This window comes from Lithobates pipiens, unplaced genomic scaffold, assembly GCF_037356315.1.
Source record: "Lithobates pipiens isolate NorthernLeopardFrog02 unplaced genomic scaffold, aLitPip1_a1.2 Scaffold_13, whole genome shotgun sequence".
In the NCBI taxonomy this organism is placed as follows: domain Eukaryota; kingdom Metazoa; phylum Chordata; class Amphibia; order Anura; family Ranidae; genus Lithobates; species Lithobates pipiens.
Window position 1 is genome coordinate 387047380 of NW_027507718.1, and position 26870 is coordinate 387074249.

At 41.3% G+C, this 26870-nt stretch overlaps 1 protein-coding gene across 1 annotated transcript in view; it reads right to left on the reverse strand.

Annotated features, from left to right (window-relative positions):
* ACSL1 (acyl-CoA synthetase long chain family member 1) overlaps nucleotides 1-26870 on the reverse strand; it is a 108118-nt gene that overhangs the window by 3793 nt on the left and 77455 nt on the right. Inside the window, 7 exon segments of the mRNA XM_077477306.1 lie at nucleotides 1290-1361; nucleotides 10914-11015; nucleotides 11096-11239; nucleotides 13527-13643; nucleotides 13727-13815; nucleotides 14487-14559; nucleotides 20336-20431. Coding sequence (XP_077333432.1) covers nucleotides 1290-1361; nucleotides 10914-11015; nucleotides 11096-11239; nucleotides 13527-13643; nucleotides 13727-13815; nucleotides 14487-14559; nucleotides 20336-20431 — 693 coding nt within the window.

The window sequence follows — 26870 nt, forward strand, 5'->3', positions numbered from 1 at the left end:
CCCAGTACAGTCCCGCTTTAAATAAAGTGCCCCCGTGCTCACACGAAGAAGCGAACGCAAGTTGCGCCCACATATGTAAACGGTGTTCAATCTACACTTTTAGAAAGGGTCTCCCTCTGCTTATTGGCTTTTTCAATGTTAAGTAGAATCCAGTAGGGACAGTGCACAAAGTGTGGCAGAATAACTCACTGAGTAGATTCCATTGCTGGGCTTAAAGATGTATAAATCAGAGAGCGACTAGGATCAACAACTTTCAACTTGAAAGAGGAGCTTCAGCCAGGTTCCAAAAAACATACAGTAGCTGCTGACTTTTGAGAAGACCCTCGCCTGTCCAGGAATCCAGCGCTGTCCTCACCTCAGCAGGGTCTTTGCCGTTTTTTGGTTCGCAAGCAAGGGCATGTTAACTGTGGGAAGACGGCTGTGACTCCTTGTAGCTTCACAGCTGGAATCCCACTGTACATATGCGAGACATGCTGTGCCCTCTGAATGGTCCTGCAGCCTCCTGGGATCTATGACATGTGCCAGAAGGTTGCAGGGAGGGAGGGAGGTTCTAGGCAATCTGAGCAGAAGTGGGAGCAGGTACCTTCCAAAATTAGGTACCCGCTCCCTCCTCCACAAAACAATATCAAATATGGTGGGGAAGGAGGAAGAGGAGCAGCGTTGTTGCAATTCCTACTCATCTCTGCTCTAAAGAAAAAAAGCTGTTTGATTATTTGAATCTAAAATTGACTTTTTCTATTAATTAGCTGATGCACTTGCAGTACTCCAATGAGAGAAGTTATAGGGTCTTCATCCCTCTAGAGGTGATTAAACCTTTGGGAGAAACTCACCAAAAATGACATTTTTGTTGCAGAAGATGCATAAAATCTGACTTGAGGACTTCTGGGGAAACCAGCAAGTCAATCACACAAGCAGGAAATAGAATTTCTCTGCTAGACCAGCTGTGTATAGAAATCCTCCAGACTGCAATAAAATTTTATAGAAAAGCAGCAGATTTAAAAGGAAAGGCGATATTTAATAACTTTCGATCATAATATGGCTTGTGTAGCAATTGTATATGCTATATTTTTACTATATGGAGTTCCCCTTTAACTTAATTTTTAGTTTTTCAGTGAATTTCTCCTGCATGAATTGGCAATTACAAAGGCAATATATTCTGGGTAGTAATACCAGCCCTCAAACTTGCAGTTTTAAAAACAAAACTTACAATGGTAACTGCTATATTTGCACCCAGACAGGTTTCCTTTTAATGTACACTGTAATAGCAGACATCAACAGAGTACACTTACTTGTTCAAACGTTTTTAATCCAGCTTCTTTTCCGAGTTTCAAAAAATCTTCCAGTATGGCATTTTTAAAGTCCTAAGAAAACAAGAAAAAAAAAAAATTCAGATGTTCAGAGGTTTGGGGCGGATGCCTTCAGAAATGTAAAAAAAAAAAAAAAAAATACAAAAAACTCTTGAATTGCAAATTTTCCTTATTCTAAATTATGAAGATCTTACATTTATTTACAGTTGATATAAAAAGTCTACACCCCCGGTAAAATGTCAGGTTTCTGTGATGTTAAAAAAGGAGACCGATAAATAATTTCAGAACTTTTTCCACCTTTAATGTGACCTATAAATGCTACAACTCAGTTGAACAACAAACTGAAATCTTTTAGGTGGAGCGAGCAAAAAACAGGATTTTTACAACCGCTTACCTGTAAAATCCTTTTCTTTGATGTACATCAGCGGACACACAGCCATAGTTGTTACTATGTGGGTTATAGGGCCACTGATGGGTGATGGACACTGGCACCCCCTAAGGCAAGAAGTGTACTCCCTCTATAACCCCTCCCACTACTGGGAGTCCTCAGTTTTTTCGCCAGTGTCTAAGGTGTTGGTCACGAGTAAAGATGTGCTGTGTTGAGCTCCACTGTAAGCTTCCTTGCTGGGGCTAGCCATGCTGACCGGATCCATTCTGATGTCCTTTAATGGGCTAAATGAATGGTACCCAGGCCTCATGTCCAAAGAAACAAGGTTTTGCTTGCAAACGTTTCTCTTTAGAGAGCTGGACCCTGGGATCCAGTACTTTTTGGTAGTAAGGCCATAAAGTTTTTATTGGCAGGGTGCTGTCTCAGGTCCAGGATTGTGGGTAACCTGAGGTTCCCCTGTTCCTGAAGGTCTCAAAGCCCACCGTGTTGGGTGAAGATTGTTTTTTTGTTTGTTTTGTTTTTATCTCGGATAATCCTGCTGTGAGGAAAAGGTTAGGGAGATTTTCTCAGGAATTTCTCCTGTGTATAATGTTGTCATGCCTATATGTCACCACTGGGGGCTGTATTGAGCACTCACCGACCCTGGTGCCTCCTCTCCCCCCCCCCCTCCCCCACTACTGGGAGTCCTCAGTTTTGTAGCCAAGCAATACAAGAGTATACCAAGAAGGGAGGGACCTGTGTGTCCCCTGATGTACATCAAAGAAAAGGATTTTACAGGTAAGCCGTTTTAAAAATCCTGTTTTCTTTTCTTACACCAGGGGACACAGAGCCATAGTAGTTACTATGTGGGATGTCCCATAGCAATGGCAACTGAAGGGAGGGAGACAACAAAAAACAGGAGGCCAGAGGACTCTTACTGCAGTATACTGTGCCCAAAGGCAACATCCTCATGACCTTTAATATTGACTTGATAAAATCTGATAAACGTATGAACCGAAGACCAAGTCGTGGCCTTACAGATCGGAGCCATAGAGACCTGATGATGCGCACCACCCAAGAGGCACTAATCGCCCTGGATGAGTGTGCTCCAACATGAGGAAGGAAGAATTTTCTTCTTTAAGCTGAAGCTTGAACAATCCAAATCCATTTGAAAAATAGTGAATTTTGACGCTGCCTGTCCACATTTTTGACCCTCTGGCAGTACAAACAAAACATGTGTTTTGTGAACCTGAGCGGTCACCTTTAAATAGACTGATCTCTTTTACTACATCAAGGGAATGTAGTGCCTTCTCTTTCCTAGATTGAGGCTCTGGGAGAAAGAAGGAAGAATAATATCTTGGTTTAAATGAAAACCCATTACCACCTTTGGTAGGAATTCAGGATGAGTACATAAAAACCATCTCATCCTTATGCATGATCAAATATGGCTCTTTAAAAGAGAGCCGCTAGTTCCAATACTCTTCTAGCAAAAGAAATGGCAACCAGAAAGATTATCTTTCTTGTCAAAAAGAACCAAGGGAATTTCTCGTAAAGGCTCAAACGGCTGATTCTGCAAAGCCGATAAGACTCATTTTAAATCCCAAGGATTTAGAAGTGCCTTGATAGGGGGATTAATCCATGTTATTCCCTGAATAAGCTATGCACCAAGATTGGGAAGCAAGAGGCCATTGAATAAAAAAACACAGACAAGGCCAGGATCTGGCTTTTGATAGAAGTCAAGGCCAGCTTCATTTCAGATCCCATATGCGGGAAATCAGGGATCCTGCCTATGACATACTTCCTGGGGTGCCAACCCCTGGATCCACACCAAGAAACATATGCCTTCCAGACTCTATAGTAAATGATTCCGGAAGCCGAATTCCTGGCATTAATCAAAGTAGACACTACCGAAGGAGATCACTCACGATCTTTTATAAAAGTGAGATTCAACAGTCAAACCTGTTAAATTTTTTGTCCGTAAGGTAGGATGCAATAACGGACCTTGAGCGAGGAGGTCTGGCTATAGTGGTAGAGTCCAAAGGACTCCTACTGCCATCATTATGATCTCGGTAAATCAAGATCTTCTGGGACCCACTGGGGCCACCAGAATCTCCTTTCATTCCCGCTTAATCCTGCGGAGAAGGCACAGAAGTAGCAGAACTGGAGAAAACGCATAGATCAGTGAAAACTGTTCCCATGGGAAGACTAATGCGTCTGTTCCGCCTGCTAGTGGATCCCTTGTTCGACACAAAGTTGTCAACTTTGAATCTGGACGTGAATAGGTCCATGTCTGGACTACCCCATCTCTGACATATCACTAGGAAGATGTTGGGGTGAAGAGACCATTCTCCCGGAAATAATTGTTGGCGACTCAAGTAGTTCGCCTGTCAATTCTCTATTCCTGAAATGAAAATTGCTGATAGGCAAGGAATGTTGTGTTCTGCCCAAGCTAGAACATTATTCACCTCTTTTTGGGCTGCATGACCTCTCGTGCCCCCCTGGTGATTTATGTAAGCCACCACCGTGGCCTTGTCGGACTGAATCCTGACAGGACAGTCCTGTAGTCTGACCGTCACAGATTCTAGGGCCAGACGTACTCTCTGAATCTTCCAAAATGTTGCTAGGCAAGGTCCTCTAATCTGGACCATCTCCCCTGGACAGAATCTTCTTCCAGGGCTGCTCCCCAGCCTAGAAGGCTGGCATCTGTTAACACTGTCCAGGATAACCACCAATTTAGGCTCTGACGTACGTTGGGAGCCAAGCGTATTGGAAAAAAGCAAGGCCTGAATCTTTATCCCAGACCAACAGGATGGTGTTTTGAAGCAGTTTTTGAGTGAAAACTGCGCGTAAGGGACGGCCTTGAAGGAGGCCACCATTTCCCCTAACAATCTCATGCACAGCGGAATGGAAGGATTTTTCTGTTTTGATAAGTTAAATTAGTCCTACAATGGAATGGATTCTTGTCTGGGGTAACAATACCTTCTTCTGTATGGTATCTATAGCCAGCCCCAAGTACTGTAATCCCCTTGATGATTTTAAGGAGATTCCAGGTAGTTACAGCTGTGATCAGACTCTGGTTTAGACTCGAGACTTAATGATCTATTTAAAAGGTAGATTGTCTAAATAGGCTAGGACCCTTATGCCTTGAGCCCTTAATCTGGCTAAAGGAGGTGCCAGAATCTTTCAGAACACCTGTGGTGCTGTGGCTAAACCAAATGGCAGGGCCACAACTGAAATTATGATTTTATATTTCAAAGCACAGAAATTTATGGCGAGTGGGAAAATTTGGCACATGGAGATATGAGTCTTTGATATCAATTAAAGCCAAAAAACTCCCCTCCTTGCAGGATGGGCACAACCCATCTGATTGTGCGAAAGAATCGGATGTTTAAGTGACAATTCAGATCTTTGAGATCTAGAATGGGTCTTGCCTCTCCGTTTGGTTCTGGAACCGTAAAAGGTTTGAATCAAACTCTGTGCCCTGTTCCACTAAGGGAACCTCTGATATCACTGACTGGGATAATAGATGATCCAGAGCCAGAAAGATGTTTTTTCTCTGGATCCTTGGGAACATTTTCCCTTAGAAAAAAAACGAGCAGACGGAAACTCTCGGAACTCTAGTCGTAACCTAGAGAAAAAAACTGCAGAAGTCATCCATCTGTCTCGACATTGTTCCTGACAGATCTTGAGAATTGCAGGAGCCTTCCCCCCACCTGAATGAGCGGGGGCGCCCCTTCACGAGGAGGCTTTAGCATTCTGCTTTGTGGGCTTTCTGCCCCAAGATTTCTTCTGACCCTGGTGCTGCCCTTGGGGACTTCCCCTTGAACCAGACGGTTGAGGCCGTCGAGACTGCCTAGAGGCGAATGCCCCTGGCACCGGAGAGGCAGCACGATTAAAGGAGAAATATTTGAACTTCTTTACTGGTAAAAGAGAGCTTTTCCCATTAGAGGTCCTTTCGATGTACTTATCCAGATAGTCTCTCAATAGCCGTTCATGAAAGGGAAAACTGGCTAAGAGCTTTTTACACGGTGCTTCAGCTAACCAATTTTTCAGCCACAGAACTCTGCGAGAATGCACTAGTCCAAGCATGAGCCATGCAGCTTAAATGATAGAGCCTTTCATAGCATCTACTGTGAGACATATTGCGTCTGATACACCAGTCCATTGCTGGGCGTGCTGATCAGGCAGAATTTGAAGTGTCTCCACAAACTGTTCCTTAATGGACTGACACTAATTGCAGCAAGAACAGGCTGCGCTACTGAACTTGCTAAAGACATATTGATTTTAGAAAGAAGTTCCAACTTTTTATCTGTTGGACCCTTTAACATCAGTGCATTATCCACCGGACATGGGAGACTCTTGCTCACTAAGGCGATTGCAGCATTAATTGCTAGAACCCACCATTTTCTTCATAGAAATCCTCTTCCATAGGATAAAGTGTGGAGAATTTCTTGGGAGGATAATATTGTTTATCCGGATGTTCCCATTCAGCATACATAAGCTTCCTTAGCCATGCATGAATAGGAAAGGCATCCCCAGATGGAGGAGGTTTTAATGATCCCAAATTAGAGGTGGGTTAATCAAGAGCCTGCGCTGCAGGCAGCAAAAAGGTTGAACGAACCAATTTAGTAAGAGTGCACAAGCAACCTGTCTTGTGATGTTACTCCTTCTAGATTAGGATCCTCAGAAGAGGTTAAACAAGTATCTTCCAAATCTTTGGAAAGATCTACTTGATCCCCAGCCTCCTGAACCTCAATAAGAGGGTCCTGAGCACTAGATGGGGATCTGCTACATTTTACCCCACTATGAAGGGATAAAATAGCATCAATCTTCTTTTCCAAGCCAGAAATGGTATAAAAGGCCTATATTCAGGGGCTGAACCATCTTGTGTACCTGAAACTATAGATTCCCTTGACGGCTCCATCTGACCAGCCGCATCACTCTCAGAGGAGGATGACATCCTTTTGGAAATGGTTTTAGTTTGTTGTGTAACCATTGACCCTTTAGAACCCTTAGAGGAGTTCCTGGTCCCTTTGCCACTCATAGCCTGAAGCACAAAGCAGAGGCACTACCAGCAAAAGAATGTACACTGCTAGGCTATAGTCCAGCGCAATAGCTGCTATTAATCCTAGCCTGTTAAAGTACAATGTGTCAAAGTGAAATGCCTGTGTCACCAAACCTGATCCAGCCAACCTCATGCTCTGCCCCTCCACAACCACAGTGCTTAAATTAACCTTCTGCACGTGTGGCCGGTGTCTGCAGAGCTGCCAACAGGGGTGTACAGGCATTACACATGTCTCCAGGGGCCCAGACGAGGAGGAGAGAAAATGGCCAGCACCCCCCCCCCCCTTCTCAGCTGGCAGCTGAAGAGAGGAGAAGGAAACATGAGATCACACATTTTCGCCAGCACCCCCCCCCCCAACCCCCACCACTCCTTTTATTGGCTGGCTGCTGGAGAGAGGAGACAAACAGTCGTTATAGCGGCGCTATTTGACCACTAGTGGGGCAGTTTTTACCCCCCACTAGCATCCGAAAAGGGGTCCAATCTGCCTGCAAAATGCTGCCAGGGGCGGCGTTTTGCCAGCGCTGCCCCACTGATTTCAAAGGGGAGGAGCATTGGAGGAGCGGCTTTCACACTGGAACGGTGCTCTGGCAGGATGCTAAAAAAAGTCCTGCTAGCAGCATCTATGGAGTGGTGAAGGAGCGGTGTGTATACCGCTCCTGCCCACTGAAATGAATGGGGCAGCCCTTTGCACTGGATTTAACCCTTTCTTGGCCTGCTAGCAGGGGTAAAAGTGGCCACTAGCAGCCGAATATCGCTGCAAATTTGACGGTAAAGCGTCGATAAAAATAGAGGCTCTTTACCACCGACACAACCACCGCCCCAGTATGAAAGGGGCTGACCTGTTAAATATTGAAAGCACTGAAGACTTTTAATCCACTTTTCATATATTAAGGTGTAAGAGTGTTAAAATAAAAGTGGGTGCACCGAAGAACTCGGTGAGATGGCCAGTGGGCCGATTCGGAGGGATGACCAGTGGGCAGGCCTAAAGCTGTAAGGGGCCACACCCCGTGTGAATTACTCGAGGCGTGGAAAGTGCTTTCCCGCATGAGCGGCATCCTGTGGAACCTGCAGACATGGCGGGGGTAAATCCTCCTCTGAGCAGCCGCGGTCTGTCCCCCCCCCCCCCTTTTTTTTTTGCAAAAAAGGTAACAAGTTTGGCATCCTATCCCCCGAAGGGGAAAAAGACAATTTTTAGGGGCACAGGAAGAGAACCAGACCCCCCTTCTTACCGAAGGATCTGTTGTGGCCGGAGGATAGGAGGCGCCAGGTCGGTGAGTGCTCAATACAGCCCCCAGTGGTGACATATAGGCATGACAACATACACAGAAGGAGAAAATCTCCCTTACCTTTTCCTTGCAGCAGGGTTATCCGAGATAAAAAAACAAAAAAAACAAAAACAAAAACAAAACAATCTTCACCCTACACGGTGGGCTTTGAGACCTTCAGGAACAGGGGAACCTCAGGTTACCCACAATCCTGGACCTGAGACAGCACCCTGCCAGTAAAAACTTTATGGCCTTACTACCAAAAAGTACTGGATCCCAGGGTCCAGCTCTCTAAAGAGAAATGTTTGCAAGCAAAACCTTGTTTCTTTGGACATGAGGCCTGGGTACCATTCATTTAGCCCATGAAAGGACATCAGAACGGATCCGGTCAGCATGGCTAGCCCCAGCAAGGAAGCTTACAGTGGAGCTCAACACCGCACATCTTTACTCGTGACCAACACCTTAGACACTGGCGAAAAAAAACTGAGGACTCCCAGTAGTGGGAGGGGTTATATAGGGAGTACACTTCTTGCCTTATGGCATGCCAGTGTCCATCACCCATCAGTGGCCCTATAACCCACATAGTAACTACTATGGCTCTGTGTTCCCTGATGTAAGAAAATAAATAAAAAAATAAAATAAAATATGGTTGCATAAGTGTGCATACCCTTAAACTAATACTTTGTTGAAGCAGCTTTTGATTTTATTACAGCACTCAGTCTTTTCGGGCATGATTCCGTCAGCGTGGCACATCTTGACTTGCAAATATTTGCCCAACTCTTTGCAAAAACACCCCAAATCTGTCAGATTGTGAGGGCATCTCCTGTGCACAGGCCCTCTTCAGATTACCCCACAGATTTTCAAATCTGATTAAGGTCTAGGCTCTGGCTGGGCCATTCCAAAACGAATCTTCTGGTGAAGCCATTCCTTTGTTGATTTGGCTGTATGCTTTGGGTCGTTGCCAAGCTGAAAGATGAAGTTCCTCTTCATGTTCAGCTTTCTAGAAGAAGCCTGAAGGTTGTATTGACTGGTATTTGGAACTGTTCAGAATTCCCTCTACCTTGACTAAGGTCCCTGTTCCAGTTGAGGAAAAAATGCTCCAAAGCATGATGCTGCCACCACCATGCTTCACTGTGGGTATGGTGTTCTTTTGGTGATGTGCAGTGTTTTTGCGCCAAACATATCTTTTGAAATTATGGCCAAAAAGTTCAACCTTGGTTTTATCAGACCAGAACACGTTTTCCCACATGCTTTTGGGAGACTTCAGATGTCTTTTTGCAAAATTTAGCCAGGCTTGGATATTTTTCTTCATAAGAAAAGGCTTCCGTCTTGCCACTATCACACAGCCCAGACATGTGAAGAATATGGGAGATTGTTGTCACATGTACCACGCAGCCAGTACTTGCCAGATATTCCTGCAGCTCCTTTAATGTTGCTGTAGGCCTCTTGGCAGCCTCCCTGACCAGTTTTCTTCTAGTCTTTTCATCAATTTTGGAGGGACATCCAGTTCTTTTTCTATACATGATGACTGTCTTCACGGTGCTCCATTTTATATCTAACGCCGTGGAAATTCTTTTGCACCCTTCTGACGGATACCTTTTAACAATGAGATCTCTGATCCTTTGGTATTCCCTCTGCAGACTATGCCTTTTGCTGTAGGATGCGACTAAGAAAATGTCAGGAAAGACCTACTAGAACAGCTCAACTTTATTCATGGTTAATCAGAGGCACTTTAAATGATGGCAGGTGTGGACTGAAAATTATTGTAAATGTGATTGCTTAATTCTGAACACAGCTACATCCCCAGTTATACGAGGGTGTGCACACTTATGCAACAAAATTATTTTAGTTTTCATAACAGAAACCTGACTTTTTAACAGGGGTGTGTAGACTTATGTCCATTGTATGATCTCTATTATTATTATAAATAGACATATAGGTGGGTGATGGCAGAAAAAAGGCAAAGTGGTCCACTAAGTCTACCCCATTTTTCTTTTACTTACACATTTTATTAAACTTTTTTTTTCTTGTCAGAGCATAGATCTAGGTTTTTCCCAAGCGTGTTTGAATCCACTTACTGTTGACTGACTCACTATCTCTGCTGGCAGTCTATTCCAAGCATCAACTACCCATTCAGCAAAAAAATACTTTCCAAGATTAGTTTTGAACTTTCCTCCTGATATAGTTTGAGGTCACGTCCCTGGGTTCTTGATCTTGGCTTCATATTGAAAATATTGCCCTACTAAACCCTATTCACCCCCTTGATGTATTCAAAGGTTCAAATCATATCTATTCTTGCCCTTCTTTTCTTCAGGCTGTACTTATTAAAGTGGTTGTAAAAGGCACAAGGTTTTTTACCTTTGTGTATTCTATGCATGAAGGTAACAAACCTGTGTGCAGCAGCCCCTCCAAAGCCACTGCACAGAGCAAGCAAGAATGACATGTTTGTTATAAACACTTTAATATTGCTTTAAGTTCTTTAAATGTCTCCTGATATGTTTAATCTGTTAAATGATTGTTAAATGTTTGTTTAAAATGTTTGATAAGTTTAATCCCTCAAACCTTTCACTACTTTTTTTTTTTTCCCCATCTCAGGACCTGTTGTATCTCATCAATATCTTTTTGTGATGTCTCCAGAACTGGACACAGTAGTCTAAATGAGGTCTAACTAAAAATCTTTATAGGGGAATCAGAACCTCCTTTTCCTGCTTACTCATGACATCTGATAAAGGCCTAAAACAACGCAGAATATATTTCTTCCAAAGCCCTCTCAAATGGGAAGACAATTTTCAGATTCCTAAATTTGCCTGGGAGCTTTTTTTTTTTTTTTTTTTTTTTTTTAAGTATACATAACTTGTGATCAGACTATTATGACACTAGGAGGCGATCTTACTTTAATATACACCTACCTTATTCTTGCACAGCTCTTCATAAGTACCATTCAGTTTCCTCTTTTTGGCCCAAGTAACTGCACTGTCAGGATCTGGTACCACAACACCCACAAGGAAAGCCTGACAACAAGAAAAAAGGACATTAATATGTGCGCCTTTCATATCATACCAGTTTTTACAAGAGTGTACGTTAGCATTACCTGTAAGCTTTCTCCATAAACAAACACCTGTGCCACTGGCTCACTTCTTAAGTAGACATTCTCAATTTTTTCTGGTGCAATGTATTCACCTTGGGCCAATTTAAAAATGTGTTTCTTGCGATCTATAATTTTTAATGTACCGTTCTAAAAAAAGAAAAAGGGGGAAAAAAAACCACACCATATTTACTAGTATTTGGAATAAATACATTTAAAGATAGAGAAACTATGCCAAAATTGTAATTACAGCTGCAATATATATGCCCACATCTATATTGCTTTCCCAGCACAAGGGCTAGGGGTAGGAAGTCTATTCCCCCACCTGACATTCACATCTCCACATGCAGGACTAGTCTGAAACTCCCCAATGAGTTGCATTTTTAAAAAGGTATACAGCAGGATGGGTAGAGTGCAATCAGATCATAATCAGGCTAGGCATAAAATGCATGCTCTTACATACTGTATCTCATGGACAGCAATAATATAATCTGATCCTGCTAAAATTGCAATGTGGGGGTTCTAAAGAATACATATGTATACCATTGGTTGGGGGGAGCTCTTTGACGCAGTAAAAGTGATCACTTATACAGAAATCAGAATTATAGCACTGATTCAATAATATAAATTACACTTCATGGAATGATTTATTGTGCATGAATTTTCACAAATATTGTGATCCCTTTGATGTCAGTACAGACTAAACATCTAGGGTACCCGACACTGGGAGTGAGAAGGAACTGTGTCCGGTCATTCTTGCTGTTTTTGGGAAATGGGAAGGATTGGATTTGTTGGCAGCCAGCATCTTCTCTGTACATATTTGCCAACACATCTATATAGGTTTGATTGTAAGCTTATGCTTAAACATCTTTTGTGAGTACCTGGATTATTTGTGTCAAATTTGGAGGTTTAAGTTACTACACTATGGGAGCCTATTTGTTATTTTTATGTTGGCTATGAAATCTAACCACTAAGTGGGGAGAGGACAGCAATGGAGTGTCTATTTGTCAAATGACAGCTGGGCGGGACTGTCATATTAGGTGGACATCATATGACGTCATCCCGTGCTGCGCTGTTGTGCGATCTGTCACTGGCTGTGCCCACCGGACACAGCCAATGACTGATCAGTGTACCAGCCTGCTGCCGGTACCAAGTGATTGCTGTAACCAATCACAGCAACCTGCATGACAATTGTAAACTATGAATGGCTTGGATTCATGCCATTCATTGTGTACAATTGTGTTGCAACCTCAAAAAACTCACCATAACTCTTATGAAATACCTTGGACTGTCTACATTCCTAAAAGGGGTCATTTGGGGGATATTTGTACTGTTCTGCCGTTGTCGGGACTCAATTTTCAGATATACTGTATATTTGTCACAGTACATGTTGGCATTCATGGTTCCCTCAATGAACTGTAGCTCCCCACTGCCGGCAGCACTCATGCAGCCCCAGACCATATTCACTGAGGGAACCATGAATGCCAACATGTATTATGACATACTGAAGCAGAGCATGATCCCCTCCCTTCAGAGACTGGGCTGCAGGGCAGTATTCCAAAATGATAAACGACCCCAAAACACACCTTCAAGATGATCACTGTCTTGCTAAAAAAAAGCTGAGGGTAAAGGTAGTGGACTGGCCAAGCAAGTCTTCAGACCTAAACCCTATCGAGCATCTGTGGGGCATCAAACGGAAGGTGGAGGAGCACAAGGTCTCTAACATCCACCAGCTTCGTGATGTAGTCATGGGGGAGTCGAAAAGGACTCCAGTGGCAACCTTTTAAGCTGTGGTGCCCAAGAGGGTTAAGGCAGTGCTGGAAAATAATGGCGGCCATACAAAATATTGACACTTTGGGCCCACTTTGGGGTGTACTCACTTTTGTTGCCAGCAGTTTAGACATTAATGGCTGTATGTTGAGTTATTTTGAGGCGACAGCAACTTTACACTGTTATACAAGCTGTACACTCACATTGTAGCAAAGTGTAATTTCTTTAGGGTTGTCAGATGAAAAGATATAACAATATTTACAAAAATGTGAGAAGTGTACTCACTTTTGTAAGATACTGTATGTTTATAGAAAGAAAACCATACCCTGTATATAAAAAAGTTCTACAATTTTAGGTGATGTGGGGGGGATGGAGATAATACACAAGGGGTACATGATGTCATTGGATAAAAAAAAAAAAAAAGTTTTGTGCCACTATTATAGTATATAATTCTATATGGGTTGATAAAACAATTGATAATTTCAGGAATACACGGTCATAACCTTGGATGACAAAGTTCCCTCTGCTTCACATATTATCTGAAAGTCCCTATTCCAAGGAAATGGGAGATTCCAATTCTAACCTCAATCTAGAGTTATTGTACACCGACAAAGAACACTCCTATGTAACTATCAATAATTAACCTCCTGGCTGGCACTGTACTTACTGGTAACCATTTGCCAATATCTCCTGTGTGCAGCCAGCCATCCTTGTCTAAAGCTTCAGCAGTTTTTTCGTCATCTTTCAAGTATCCTTGAAAAACATTTGCTCCTTTGACACAAACCTGAAAGACAAACATTGAGTTCATGATACTTCAGTCTGCCGCTTAGAAGAGTTATAGTACAAATATCTGTGCTTTGAACTCACTTCGCCTTCTCCCTTGGATGCAAAATAATTCATGTCTTCTACATCAACCAGCTTTATATAGTTGCAGGGCATAGGAGCACCCACGTGACCTGTCAAGAATAAGTTCACAATCAATATGTATACAGGAGCATTTAATGCTGGCTTTACTTGCTGCATGCTCGTTCTTTGTCAGGAACTGTGATTGTATTTCTTTAATCAATACAAGCTGGTCCACACTAGCCTTCTGTTCGGACTAAAAGAACAGCATGCACATCATAAAGTCACCCTGTCATGTCATTTCCTGAATTATGTAATTTTGCTTGGATAACATGAAACTACATAATTGCTTCATTTATTAAAGCAAAATACAAAAGCAGTTATGGTGTACAATGTTCAGCCAATGAGATAGCTTCATTCCTAACCTGTAGAGTAGAATAGTCACAATACTGAAAAATAATGGCTTGCGTGCAAAATATTCCCATCTGTGGATCTCCTTTTAAAAGTCTCTCCTAGAATTTAGAATGCTTCATCTTACACGTCGATTGTACCGGTAGCACACAGTTTAATATGCTTGAAAAGAAAGCATACCTTTTGTCATGTCTTTTGTTAGCAGAATTGTACTTTCCCATAAAGGATATGAAATGAACAGAACTCCTCACAGTTAGAATAGAGAATTGAGCAATTATCACTTATTTGCCGACAGCCATTCAGAAAATTGTTGATTTAGAAATTACCAAATTATACTAGATGACTGCATTTCTCAAAGAAAAAGTGTAATCACCTGCTGTCCAGTCTCCGGGAATAGTAAGTGAACAGCCAGCAGTACATTCAGTCTGTCCATAACCTTCATAGAACTGGATAGGAAAGAACACACAAAGATCAATGTATTACAACTGTCAATTATAAAAGTCTTACTATAAGTTTTAAACATATTTAAAGAGGAAGTAAACCCTGATGAGTTTACTTCCTCTTTCATTCCCTGCAAAGGCAAAGCATAATGGACTACTATGCATCGCATAGTAGTCCATTATGTGTCACTTACCTGACACAGGAGCCAGCGAAGTCCCCGCTGTCCCCTGTAGTCCACCGCATCCATCTTCTCGGTGGGTCTCGTTGCTCCGCCACTGTCATTCGGCGAAGCCGCGATGACGTCACTCCCGCGCATGCGCACGGGAGCTGCCACTCGCGGCATATCACCGTTGACCGCATTGCACCTGCGCACCACTGTCTACGGCGCATGCACCGTAGACAGCAATGCCTGTCTTTCGACAAATATCTCCTAAACCGTGTAGGTTTAGGAGATATTTCTTGGACCTACAGGTAAGCCTTAATCTAGGCTTACCTGTAGGCCAAAGTGTGTTCTAAGGGTTTACAACCACTTTAACCCTTTGGGGAACCAATTCCATGTAGCCCTTTTGAGGGAGTGGTGATTTCTGGCAGCAGGAACCCCTCCGGAGACCAGCCCTGCCATTCACAAAAGATCACATAGCCTGCAGAGCTGTGTGTATCTGCTGTTGCTTGTAAACAAAGCCCTGGCTGATGGCTCGCACTGCCATGCAGCGTTGAGTGAGATTTATGAATGAGCAGTCTTGCTGCAAGCTGTGCCATACTGGGCACTGGTCTTGACAGCGCTGATCACACAATGGGGCGCTGTGCGATTCATTGTCTGGGGCTGTGCATGTGTGTACAAGCACCAGCAGACAGAGCTGCAAAGTGGAGTGATCTTTTTATGGTTATGAATGAAAGATCAGCATCATCATGCAGTATAAGAACAGTCCACTTAGAAAGGGGGCCAAGATCTGTGCTGACTGCATTTCCCCCCACAGGAACGCACATAAATTTGAATTTAATAGGGTGGAGCTACAGCTAGCAAAACAAGTGCATTTAATCCTCAATGGGGACATTAATCCGAATAGGAACGTGTACTTTGTCCTATTCAGGATTGAATAAAAAAAGTATCTTGGATTGTTTTTTTAATTGAGAGTTCTTTGAAAAAGGAAAAACTGAAGCCAACAAAAAATAGGATTTTTGTATTTACCGTAAAATCCATTTCTCCGATGTTCATTGATGCCACACATCACTCCATATTCACAGCCATAGGGTTATAGCACTAGGCAGAAAAAAAAAAAAAAAAAAAAAAAAAAAAAGGAGGACTTGGCTATGCCTATGGGCAGTCCTAGGAGTTATCGATCCCTCTCTGTTATAGGTCTTCAGTTTAGTAACAAGCAGTGTCAGAAATATTCAAACTCCATAGATGGGTGGGGGCTGTGTCAGTCAATGAGCTCAAAGAAATGGATTTTACGGACGCATCACTCCATATTCAGAACCATAGGGACGTCCTCAAGCAGTAGTAAACATGAGGGGTGGGACAAAAAAAATAAAAAAATGCCAAGGCTAAACACAAGCTCAACAAAAAAACAACTGGAGCCCAACCTGAATAATATACCCCCAAAAAATGGAAATGGAACAGACCCTCTAAACAGCAGCCTGCAAAACCTTGCAACCAAAAGAAGCATCCACAGATGACAGCACATCCACTATATCCATTTAAAAAGAAAAAGAAAAAAAAAAAAAAAAAAAACCAACACCACATCGACAGGACCAAGATTCTGGCAGGGAACTAGATCCTTACTTATGACTAGGTGGAAAAAAAACTGAAGGCCTATAGCAGAGAGTGGGGTCTATACCACCTAGGACTGCCCATAGGCATGGCAAAGTCTTTTTTCTGCCTAGTGTCCTACTCCTGTAGGAGGCACTATAACCATATGGTTCTGAATATGGAGCACTGTGTCCGCCAATGAACAAAAGAGAAATCTTTTTAAAAATACCAATGACCTGGGTTGCTCTGGGTCAGCATCACAGTTGTGAAATGAACAGTTTTAGAAAGGATCAGCAGTTGCAGGCTACACACTCCCAAAGTTTGGATTTCTTTTAACTGCACGTAGCCAAGACACACCCTAAACTGGATTCAATGGTTCTGGACCCCAAAATATGTTGGACAAATTCTGTTTTAGTTGCAAAGAATTGTATTTTTTTCTTAATAAAACTTTATATTTGCAAAGCAGGATACAGGGGTTTTACAATTATTAACAATATTAATGTAAAGTATCAACTTGCAGTACACAGGTGCCCTCACAGTACACTCAGCGGAGGGGGCGCTGGGAGGAGAGGAGGAGCAGAGAGCACCAGTGAGGGACTCTGGAATGGGAGGTATATCTGAATGATGCCTGCAGTTAGAGGCATCATACAGATATTGCCGTTTTCAGCCGGCGATTCCCTACACCATAAGAATGATCATAGTGTCAGTTTAGCTGCTTGATCCTTCTTACAGGCAGTGAGAGGGGACTCATCCCCCCCCCCCCCCCCTCCGGTGCTTCTACCGAATCCCTGCTGTGATCGGTGAGTCGGAGAACGGATCTGCTGGCCCTCAGATGTGCACCAGAGATTTCCGGCGGACCATATGTGCATTCAAAAAAATGGCGCTGCCTCGGCTGGGAAGCCATGATAGTTTTTTTTTTATTTTAGGCTTACCAGCCTATAGGTGAGATGTGGGGTCTTATTAACCCCATTTTTCACTGTAAAGAGGTCCGTTTGTGCCATACTCCTATTACAAGGGATGTTTACATTCCTTGTAATAGGAATAAAAGTGATCAACTTTTTTTTTTTCTTAAACATTAAGTAAAATTAACAACAAAAAAAAAAAAAAAAAAAAAAAAAAAAAAAAAAAAAGTGCCCCTGTCCCCGTGTGCTCACATGCAGAATCGAACGCATACGCAAGTCCCACCCACATATGAAAAAAGTGAGGTATCGCCACGAACATTAGAGTGAGAGCAATAATTCTAGCCCTAAACCTCCTCTGTATCTCAAAAGTAAATTTTTTTAAAGCAATGCCTATGGGGATTTTTAAGTACCGAAGTTTGGCGCCATACCATGAGCGTGTGCAATTTTGAAGTGCGACATGTTAGGTATCGATTTACTCGACGCAACTTCATCTTTCACAATATGCAAAAACATTGGGATAACTTATTTTTTTTTATTTTTTTTTTTTTAAGTTTCATGCTTTAAAAAAAAAAAAATAATAATAAAATAAAAAAACAGTAAAGTTTGAAAAATTGCTGCGCGAATACCATGCGGGGTAAAAAGTTACAATGACCACTAGAGGTCGACCGATATGGGTTTTTCTCTGGCCGATGCCGATATTTAGAAATCTTGGCGGCCTATGGCCGATATATGATGCCAATTTTTTTGGCCCGATATGTTAGGCCGATTTTTTTTTTTTTATCCCCCTTCATCTCATAAAACCTAACAGACACCTTTCCCACTGGGGCGTTGGAGTGGTGTATACCGCTCCTCCACCACTCCTGCCCATTGATATGAATGGGCACCACTGCCAAAGCACATGCAATGCGATTTGGCAGCGGTGCTTCACAGACGCATTTAACCTCTTCTTCGGCCTCTAGCTGGGTTATATGCGCCCCACTAGCAGCCGAATAGCACCACTAAAATGATGGTAAAGCGCTGCTAAAACTATCAGCCTTTTACCATCAACACCTGCCCGCTCCAGTGTGAAAGCAGCCTATAAAATAAAAAACCAGGTAGTCAAAACTTTTGGACAAAAAAAAAAAAAAAATGGGCTAACTTTATTGTTTTAGGTTTTTATTTATTTTTTAAATCATTTAGTGTGTTTTTTCCCCCCAAAAAAATGCATTTGAAAGACCTCTGCGCAAATGCTGTGTGACATAAAATGTTGCAACAACCGCTATTTTATTCCCTAGGATCTCTGCTAAAAATATATATATAATTTTTTGGGGGTCTAAGTGATTTTCTGGCAGAAAATGCAGGACTTTTACTTGTAAGCAACTAGTATCAGAAAAGATTTAGTCTTTAAATGGTTAAACTGGGAACTTTACACACAGAGATGAGTCCATTCATTCAAGTGTAAACATTGTATCTTTTTGCTCTTTTCTTGGCAGACTGCCCAGAGAGGAGGAAAAATGTTACTATGAAGACTCAGGCAACTTGCAATGACTTCTATTACAGAAGTAATTTCCAAGTCACGCTGTTCTAAATCGGCCTTTTTATCAGCTCAATCGGCCGATGACGATTAATTAAAAAACGGCAAATATCGGCGGATATATCGGCCGACCTCTAACGACCACAATTGTATTCTCTAGGGTCTCTGCTAATATACATATATATATATATATATATATATATATATATATATATATATATATATATATATATATATATTAGTCTTCTTTAAAGTATAGTGTACACAATTCTCCCATTGGTTTTTCCATTCTTCATAGCATTCCTGGAGGTCTTCAAGTGTGATAGCATTCAGAGCCTGTGTAGTGGCTCTTTCGATGTTATCCTTTCTCATGTTCAAATTTTGAGTCCCAATTTCATGAACAATTGACTTGGTAATTCCTGTTTGCTCCGCAACTATTGTGATAGTGAGCCATCAGTCACAGTTGAGAACAGACCTCACTGCATGAACATTCTCTTCTGCTTTTGAGTGACTGTTTATTATCAGAAGGATTGTGGAGGAAACGGGAATTACCAAGTAAATTGTTCAAGAAATAATGACTCAGGATTTGAACATAAAAAGGACACCTATTTGATAGTGTGGATGATGTCCAAAGATCCACTACGCAGGCTCTGAACGCTATAGCACTTAAGGAGTTTCAAAGATGCTATAAAGAATGGGAGAAAAAAAAAATAGCTGGGAGTATTGTATACACTCACACAGTAAATACTTTGAGGCAGTGGCAGACCCTAATGCAGGGCGCAGCCCCCCAATCCATGCTTCTGACCCCTAATCACATGTCAATTTTTTTTAGGAGTATGTGAGTAGAGCCAGAGGCTCTAATAGGCTTCAAAAAAGGGTGGGCTCGAGGCGCAGGGTCTGGACAATCGTGAATATTTGCTATGGTCTTCCCAATTCTCCTGGTCCTGCCACCTATCATCCGAGATGAGAAGCCACTGTGAAGCACCAGGAGGAGGAGACATAGGGTGAAGCTGCCACATGGAGGAAGCGCTGCCCGTGATCTAGATGGGGCAAGCGTGGGGCTGGTTACCAACTGCCACTGCTTTGAAGTAGACAATTGTTCAACTGTAAACATTTTTAAATAAAATCTTTTAAATATCATTCTCATTACTTTTTGGACACACCTCGTATGTGGCAGCACAGTGATGGGCTTTGACACGGAGCTGCCATATATGCCATACAGCCAGTGTTCCTTGTTTGTGCTGGGAGCTTGCTCACTCAGCATTCCCAGCCTAGTGACCTAACTTTTACTGACAGCTGTCAGTCACTGTCTACAATTAGGAGCCGCTGAGGTGGGCTCACAATCATGTTTTCACTGTGACAGCCAATCACACTCTTAAAGGGATGGCTCCTGCTAGCTGGCAAGAGTTAAAGACAGGCATAACTAATTATAGAGTAGCAGCAGATACTCTCAAACACACCCTCAGTCAGAATTAGCTCATATCAATGCTAGCTTGAAGTATATCTTTTAAAAGCACTAGGCACTCAAAGCTGAGCAAGTACAATATCCAGCAGTACTGTATATGTATCCTTAACATTTTTCTTAATTTAAAAATTATAAAGAAAACTCTACCAACCTGGCAACCGAGAGCTGCCCGCAAGAACGTTAATACAGTAGGAGAAACAGGAGCGGCTCCAGTAATCATAAGTCGTACTTTTCCACCAAGACTACTCTATACAGGAAAAAGAAGAGAAAAAAAAATAAAATAATGAGTTTATGTATTTAAGAAAACTACATAAAATGTACTGTAGTCGAAAAAATTTGACGGAAATTAAACCATCAAAAAAACAGCGCATCAGAGAAACTCATAGTCTGATGTAAAAAGCATAAAAAAACAATTTATTAGATAAAAAAAACAAAAACGTCTGATCCTCCTGGGATCTTCAAACCATTACATCAGTCAATCACGACAATATGAAACAACAGTTGCTTGGTGATGAATTAGCCCTGGGGTCTTCTATTCGTGACTTTAAAATGATAATAACAGGGCTGCTCTGCCAGCACAGTCTACTATGCACGTAGATTTAGTGATTGTGGGTGATCCTCTCCCAAAGGCAGGGGGAACCAATAAAGTTCAAGTTAGCAGGATTGATCATTTCCCTTCCACTCCTCAAACTCAGCACGACGGCGCCCCAGCCCTACAGTCCATCCATGAACAAAGTGAGTGACTTCTGGAACTCAGTTCCTTCCATTTATTTGCACTTGTTCATGAACTTTATTGGTTCCCCCTGCCTTTGGGAGAGGATCACCCACAATCACTAAATCTACGTGCATAGTGAAATAAAAAAGGTATGGCGCTAAACCCTATCAGTGATAAAATGAGTTAACTTATCAAGCCCTAGTGTTTGTTTTTTATATATAAAAAAGGGAAGAGAAAAGAAAAAACTGTTAGTGCTACCGTGCAAAGATATCCTAAAGCAATTTTGTCCAAAGCAAACTATGTGTAGATAATGTGTAAATAATGTGAAATCAACATTCACATTTCATTATAATAAAACAACAAATGAGTGTTAATTGTCCTGTGCGTATCAAGTTATTAAAAACATTCATTAAATGTGCAAAATGGTGAAATTGTTATTAGTATTCGATGATATATTAGTTGAAAACAGATTGTGCAAACATGTGCAAAAAATTGTGCAAAAAGACAACTACAGATCAGAGCAACCAAGGATCAGAAATCATTCAACCAAAAAACCGCATAAAGGCGTTAAATGTGCAGATCAACAATGTTTTCAACCAATAATCGCATGAAGACGCTTCTGAGTCCAATATAAGTCCAAAATTAATATTTGGCTTGATAGTGCTGCCTCTTCGGATTATTGTTGAAATGATTACAAAAAATCAATGGGGGGTATTTGATTCACTTGTGCAAATAGTGTGGACTTTCACTTAGAAAACTTCATCCCCGGTGCGCCACTCTGTGCTATGGTATATAAATGCTCTCACCAGAGTTAATGCCCTCGTGGGGCTAGATGAACCTTCACAATGTAAGCCACTGTGTCGCTCTCTGGCTGCTGCAGGTGCACTGGGTGAAGCTTCGTTGTTCCGTCCGTGTAATATCCAACGTTAATGTATAAGGAAAGACATATCCATAGTGTAATACGTTCTTAACCAAATCGTTCGTTTATTAAATTTAAAATCTACTCACATTTTGTATTAAAAGCATATGCGTATAGTAAAAACTCCGTTCGTCTCAAACGAGTGCACACAACGTGGCCACGCCCTACGCGTTTCGTCACTACGACGTCCTCTGGAGCGGCCATATTGGTGCACCTTATTGCTTAAATAGGGTGTAGTGCTCCACTACGCCTGCGCTGAACTAACAGCGCCATTTTGGATATGGGATGCCCTTTCTTTGCTAGGGATAAAAGCAATTTTGCCCCCTAGCGCCCTTAAGAAAAACCGATGTAATAGGCATAATTAGTCTTGGAGCACTGCAGCCTACCTATGAGCCACACTCAATTTAGATGACATTCCTTAGTCATTTCCCATTTGACCGGATGTTTATAATTAGTTTTTTCTTGTCTGGGAATAACACTAAAAATACAGTAAATAAATAAATATATGCATATAAATACATGTAGAATTCGCATATATAAAAAATACAAAAAATATATAAAAAATACTTATATAAAAAATACTTATATAAAAAATTCATATGTAAACAGGGGGGTACACATTAATATTAGAGAAAACACATGAGAATTTATAAAAATTATATGAATTATAAAAATTATAAAAATTACATGAAAAGGTTTTTATGTATTTAAAAAATCTTTTGTACATACTAATAAAAGAGGGAATTATTCCAGAGGAAAGTTGTTTGGGGAGACATTAATTTAAAATAAAACTCTATATGGAGGTGCTAAGGAGATCTAACTAGCATCGTCCTATAGGTGGTTGTGATATTGTAACTGTATATTACGTTCAGGGGAACTTTTGGGTAATTTTAAAAGAAGGGGGTCTTATTGTAGTTCAGACATCTCTAACGTATTTTGAATGGATAACATTCGACCTGAACCCAAGAAAGGTTGGGCCATGAGGTGTAGAATAGGCTACTATATATGTGGTTAGGTCTTGTCGGGATCCTATAATATGTGTGTGTATGGGTAACATTCGACTGCGGAATATTCGTCCAGCATTATCCAATGCTGGGGCGATCAGTTAATTGTTAAAAGTTAGTTAGGAAGCAATTGAGGTCTAGTTCTATGTTCATTCCCCTTGGCTGGAGGGTATCTAAATTAAAAATCCATTTAGTTTCGTTCCTGGATATTTTGATCGTTTTGTCTTCTCCTCTCCAGTGGCCTCTTATTTTGTCTATTCCGTAGAAAGTCATTTGTCCAGGATCCCGATTATGGAAATCCCTAAAGTGTTTGGAAACACTGTGTTTCTGGAAGCCTTTTTTGATATTTGCAATGTGTTCCCTTATCCTGACTTTTAACTCCCTGGTGGTCCTTCCCACATATTGCTTGTGGCAAGGACATTCAATGACGTAAGTAACGTGTGAGCTGCTACAAGTAATCAATTCCCTGATTTTATATTCTTTTCCATTAGAGGTGGATTTAAAACTCGTTTTCTTTTTTTCAGTTTTTTTACTATTTCTACATGGAAGGCAATTTCCGCATTTATAGAATCCTTTTAAGGTCTCAGAGATTCTTATTTGTTTTGGTGGGTCCACCACATTCTTTACTAATTTGTTTCGGAGTGTTGGAGCCCTCCTGTAGATGAACCGTGGTTTGTTCGGCAACATGGCCTGGAGTGAGCTGTCTGCTTGTAGAATCGGCCAGTGTTTTTTAATAATACGTTCCACATCTTTATGTTGTCTATTATACCCTGTGAGGAATGCAATGTTATGGAGGTTTTGTTTTGGTTTTACTTTCTTGCCTTCAATTAATTTTTTCCTGTCCATATGTTTTACTTCATTTTTTAATTTACGGAGATTTTTTTCTTTATATCCTTTTTTTCTAAACCTTTCGATGACGATTTCCGCCTGCTCGTCAAAATCATCTGTTTTGCTACAGTTCCTATATAGCCGTAGAAGCTGGCCTTTGGGTATATTCCCTAGCCACCTGGAATGGTGGCAGCTATTTGTGGGAATATACCCATTGCGATCCGTGGTCTTGAAGAAGGTTCGGGTGCCAAGATTTCCTTCATGTTTGTAAATTTGGAGGTCCAAATAATCTACAGTCTGGGTGTTAAATTTTCCTGTGAATTTGATATGGTATATATTGTCATTAATTTCTTCAAAAAAGTCTTGTAGTTGTTCTACCGTGCCTCCCCATACCAATACGATATCGTCTATATATCGCCGGTAAAATTTCAAATTTTGCCTATGCACTCCATAAATTTGTTCTTCCTCCCATCGGTTCAAAAACAAGTTCGCCACACTTGGAGCGTACTTTGCCCCCATTGCCACGCCTTTCGTCTGTGTGTAGAAAGTTCCATTATACCAGAAATAGTTCGATGTCATTGCCATCCTTAGGCCTTCAGTGATATATTTTATTTGCTCCTGTTTTAAATCCGATAGTTCTTGTAATGCCCACTCCACACTGCTGATGCCATCCTCTTGTTTTATGTTTGTGTATAGCGATTCCACGTCTATCGTCACCAGTATGTCACTTTCACTGATAGGGATTCCATTCAAGTCCTCTAGTAATTGCTTGCTGTCCCTTAGGTATGACCTTCCTTTTGTTACCAGGGGCTGTAGGAAACCGTCCACATATGCCCCTAGCCTGGAAAACAAAGAATCAATTCCACTTATTATGGGTCTCCCAGGTGGGTGAGTTTGATTTTTGTGGATCTTAGGGACGTAGTAAATAACTGGGGTCTTAGCCGCCTTTGGAACTAGGTATTTCGCCTCTTTTTTATTCAGAATGCCTAGATCTTTACCTTTTTTGATATATTTCTTAAGTTTAGTTTCATATTCTGATTTCGGGTTTTTCTTCAACTTCTTATATGTGTTGGGTATGTTCAACTAGTTCTCCATTTCTTTCTCATAGTCATGTCTGTCCAAAATGACAAGACCACCTCCCTTGTCTGCGGGTCTGATGATGATTCCCTTTCTTTTTTCTATAGATTTAATAGTGTCCCATATTCCTTTTCCTTTGGTTTTCCTCACCTCTATGTTCCTTAGGTCATGTTCGACCATCTTCTTAAAAACCTTAATGTTTTCGTCCTGCTGGACTTTGGGATTGAAGGTTGAGTTGTTTCTTAATTGCGAGTGCTGGTAGAATGTGTTATTATCTTCCTTCGTGTGGGGATTCTTGGTTGCAAAAAATTTTTTGATGTTGAGTTTCCTCACGAATCTTTGGAGGTCTATATATGTTTCAAATTTATCTAATCCCTTATCTGGGGCAAACTTTAAGCCCATGTCCAGCACCCTGAGTTCTTCCTCCGTAAAAACCACCTTACTTAAATTATAGATGCCCTCCCCTATTGTTCCCTTCTTCTTTTTCTGGAGGCCTCCTCTCTTTCCTCGTATGCGTTTTCTGCTCTTCTGTCTTGTATCCAGTGAGCTTCTTCCCCTCTTTGATTCCGATGATGGCCATTTCCCCCATAGTTCCTCCTCGTATTGTCCTCTCTGGTCCATCTCGGATTCCATCCACCATTTCTTCTTGGGTGTCCGTACTGTTGGTTCCTTATTGGATATCGAAAAGGTCTCCATTCTCTCTGGGGTCCATGTCTCGTATCTCTCGGGCCTGGTGGTCTGTGTTCCTGTCCCCTGGGAAAAAAATCTCTTTCAAATCTCCGGTTTCTAAATGGGGTGTATTGTGGGTATTCCCTTAAAGGAGAGTATCTGTTGTGGTGTCTCGGGATATTCGGTGTATGGGGAGTTTGGTTCCCCCTATACCTGTCTTGCTCATATTCTCCTATTGTCCTCCTTTCAGGTCTCCTATACCCTGGTGTATGTGGAATGTCATTTCTTACTGTTCCGTCTTGTATGTGTGTGGGTTGATTCCACTCCTGTTCTGTATCTTGGGTTGGATTTTCCCTGGATTCTTCCATTATGGATAATTCATTGTCTTCCTCGTTATAGTTGCCCTCTATTTGCCATTTGTAAACCTGCTGGCTTTTATAATCCAGCACATCCCTCTTAAATTTCTTTTGTTTCTTTTGTTGTATTTCTTTATCATACTTTTTTATGTGTTCTTGTAAAATCTTCTCCCTATCTGTATATTCTGCTGTTTCTTTAAATGGTATAAGTTGATCCCTGAGTTGTGATATCTCTGTTTCTATGTTTTTCAATTTGTGTTGGCGTCTGATTACTATTTTCTGTAAAAGTGCTCTTTCGCTCTGATTGAAAAACTGGTACCACTCTTCCATAAGGTGCCTATCGCTTATTGCATCATTTGGGGAAACATCCCATCTTAATCTCCTGGGGGTAATTTGTTCCGCTATGTACTTTTCAAGAATGGCCACATCCCACCATACCCTCAATTGCTTCTCAAGGCTATGTTTCAGGTGTTTAAATAAGCTGTCCAAATCCTGCTTAATGACCACATGTTCTTGATTAAATACCTCCACAAGATTTACCATTCTGCTATTAACATATTTAAAAATATCCATTGCTGCAACTTTGAATTAGGGTCCAATAGGTCCCTTGAGTATAGATAAATGAATAAATAAAGTCGCGCTATGGACAAACAAATCTCCGCTGTGATAGGAATATGTGGTAAAATTAAAAGAAGGAAAAGAAATATGCTGGGTTAGAGCTGCCTGTGCCTGAAGCCCTCACTTCCTTGTTGGGGAGGAGAGGGAAATGAAATGTGAAATAAAAAAGGTATGGCGCTAAACCCTATCAGTGATAAAATGAGTTAACTTATCAAGCCCTAGTGTTTGTTTTTTATATATAAAAAAGGGAAGAGAAAAGAAAAAACTGTTAGTGCTACCGTGCAAAGATATCCTAAAGCAATTTTGTCCAAAGCAAACTATGTGTAGATAATGTGTAAATAATGTGAAATCAACATTCACATTTCATTATAATAAAACAACAAATGAGTGTTAATTGTCCTGTGCGTATCAAGTTATTAAAAACATTCATTAAATGTGCAAAATGGTGAAATTGTTATTAGTATTCGATGATATATTAGTTGAAAACAGATTGTGCAAAC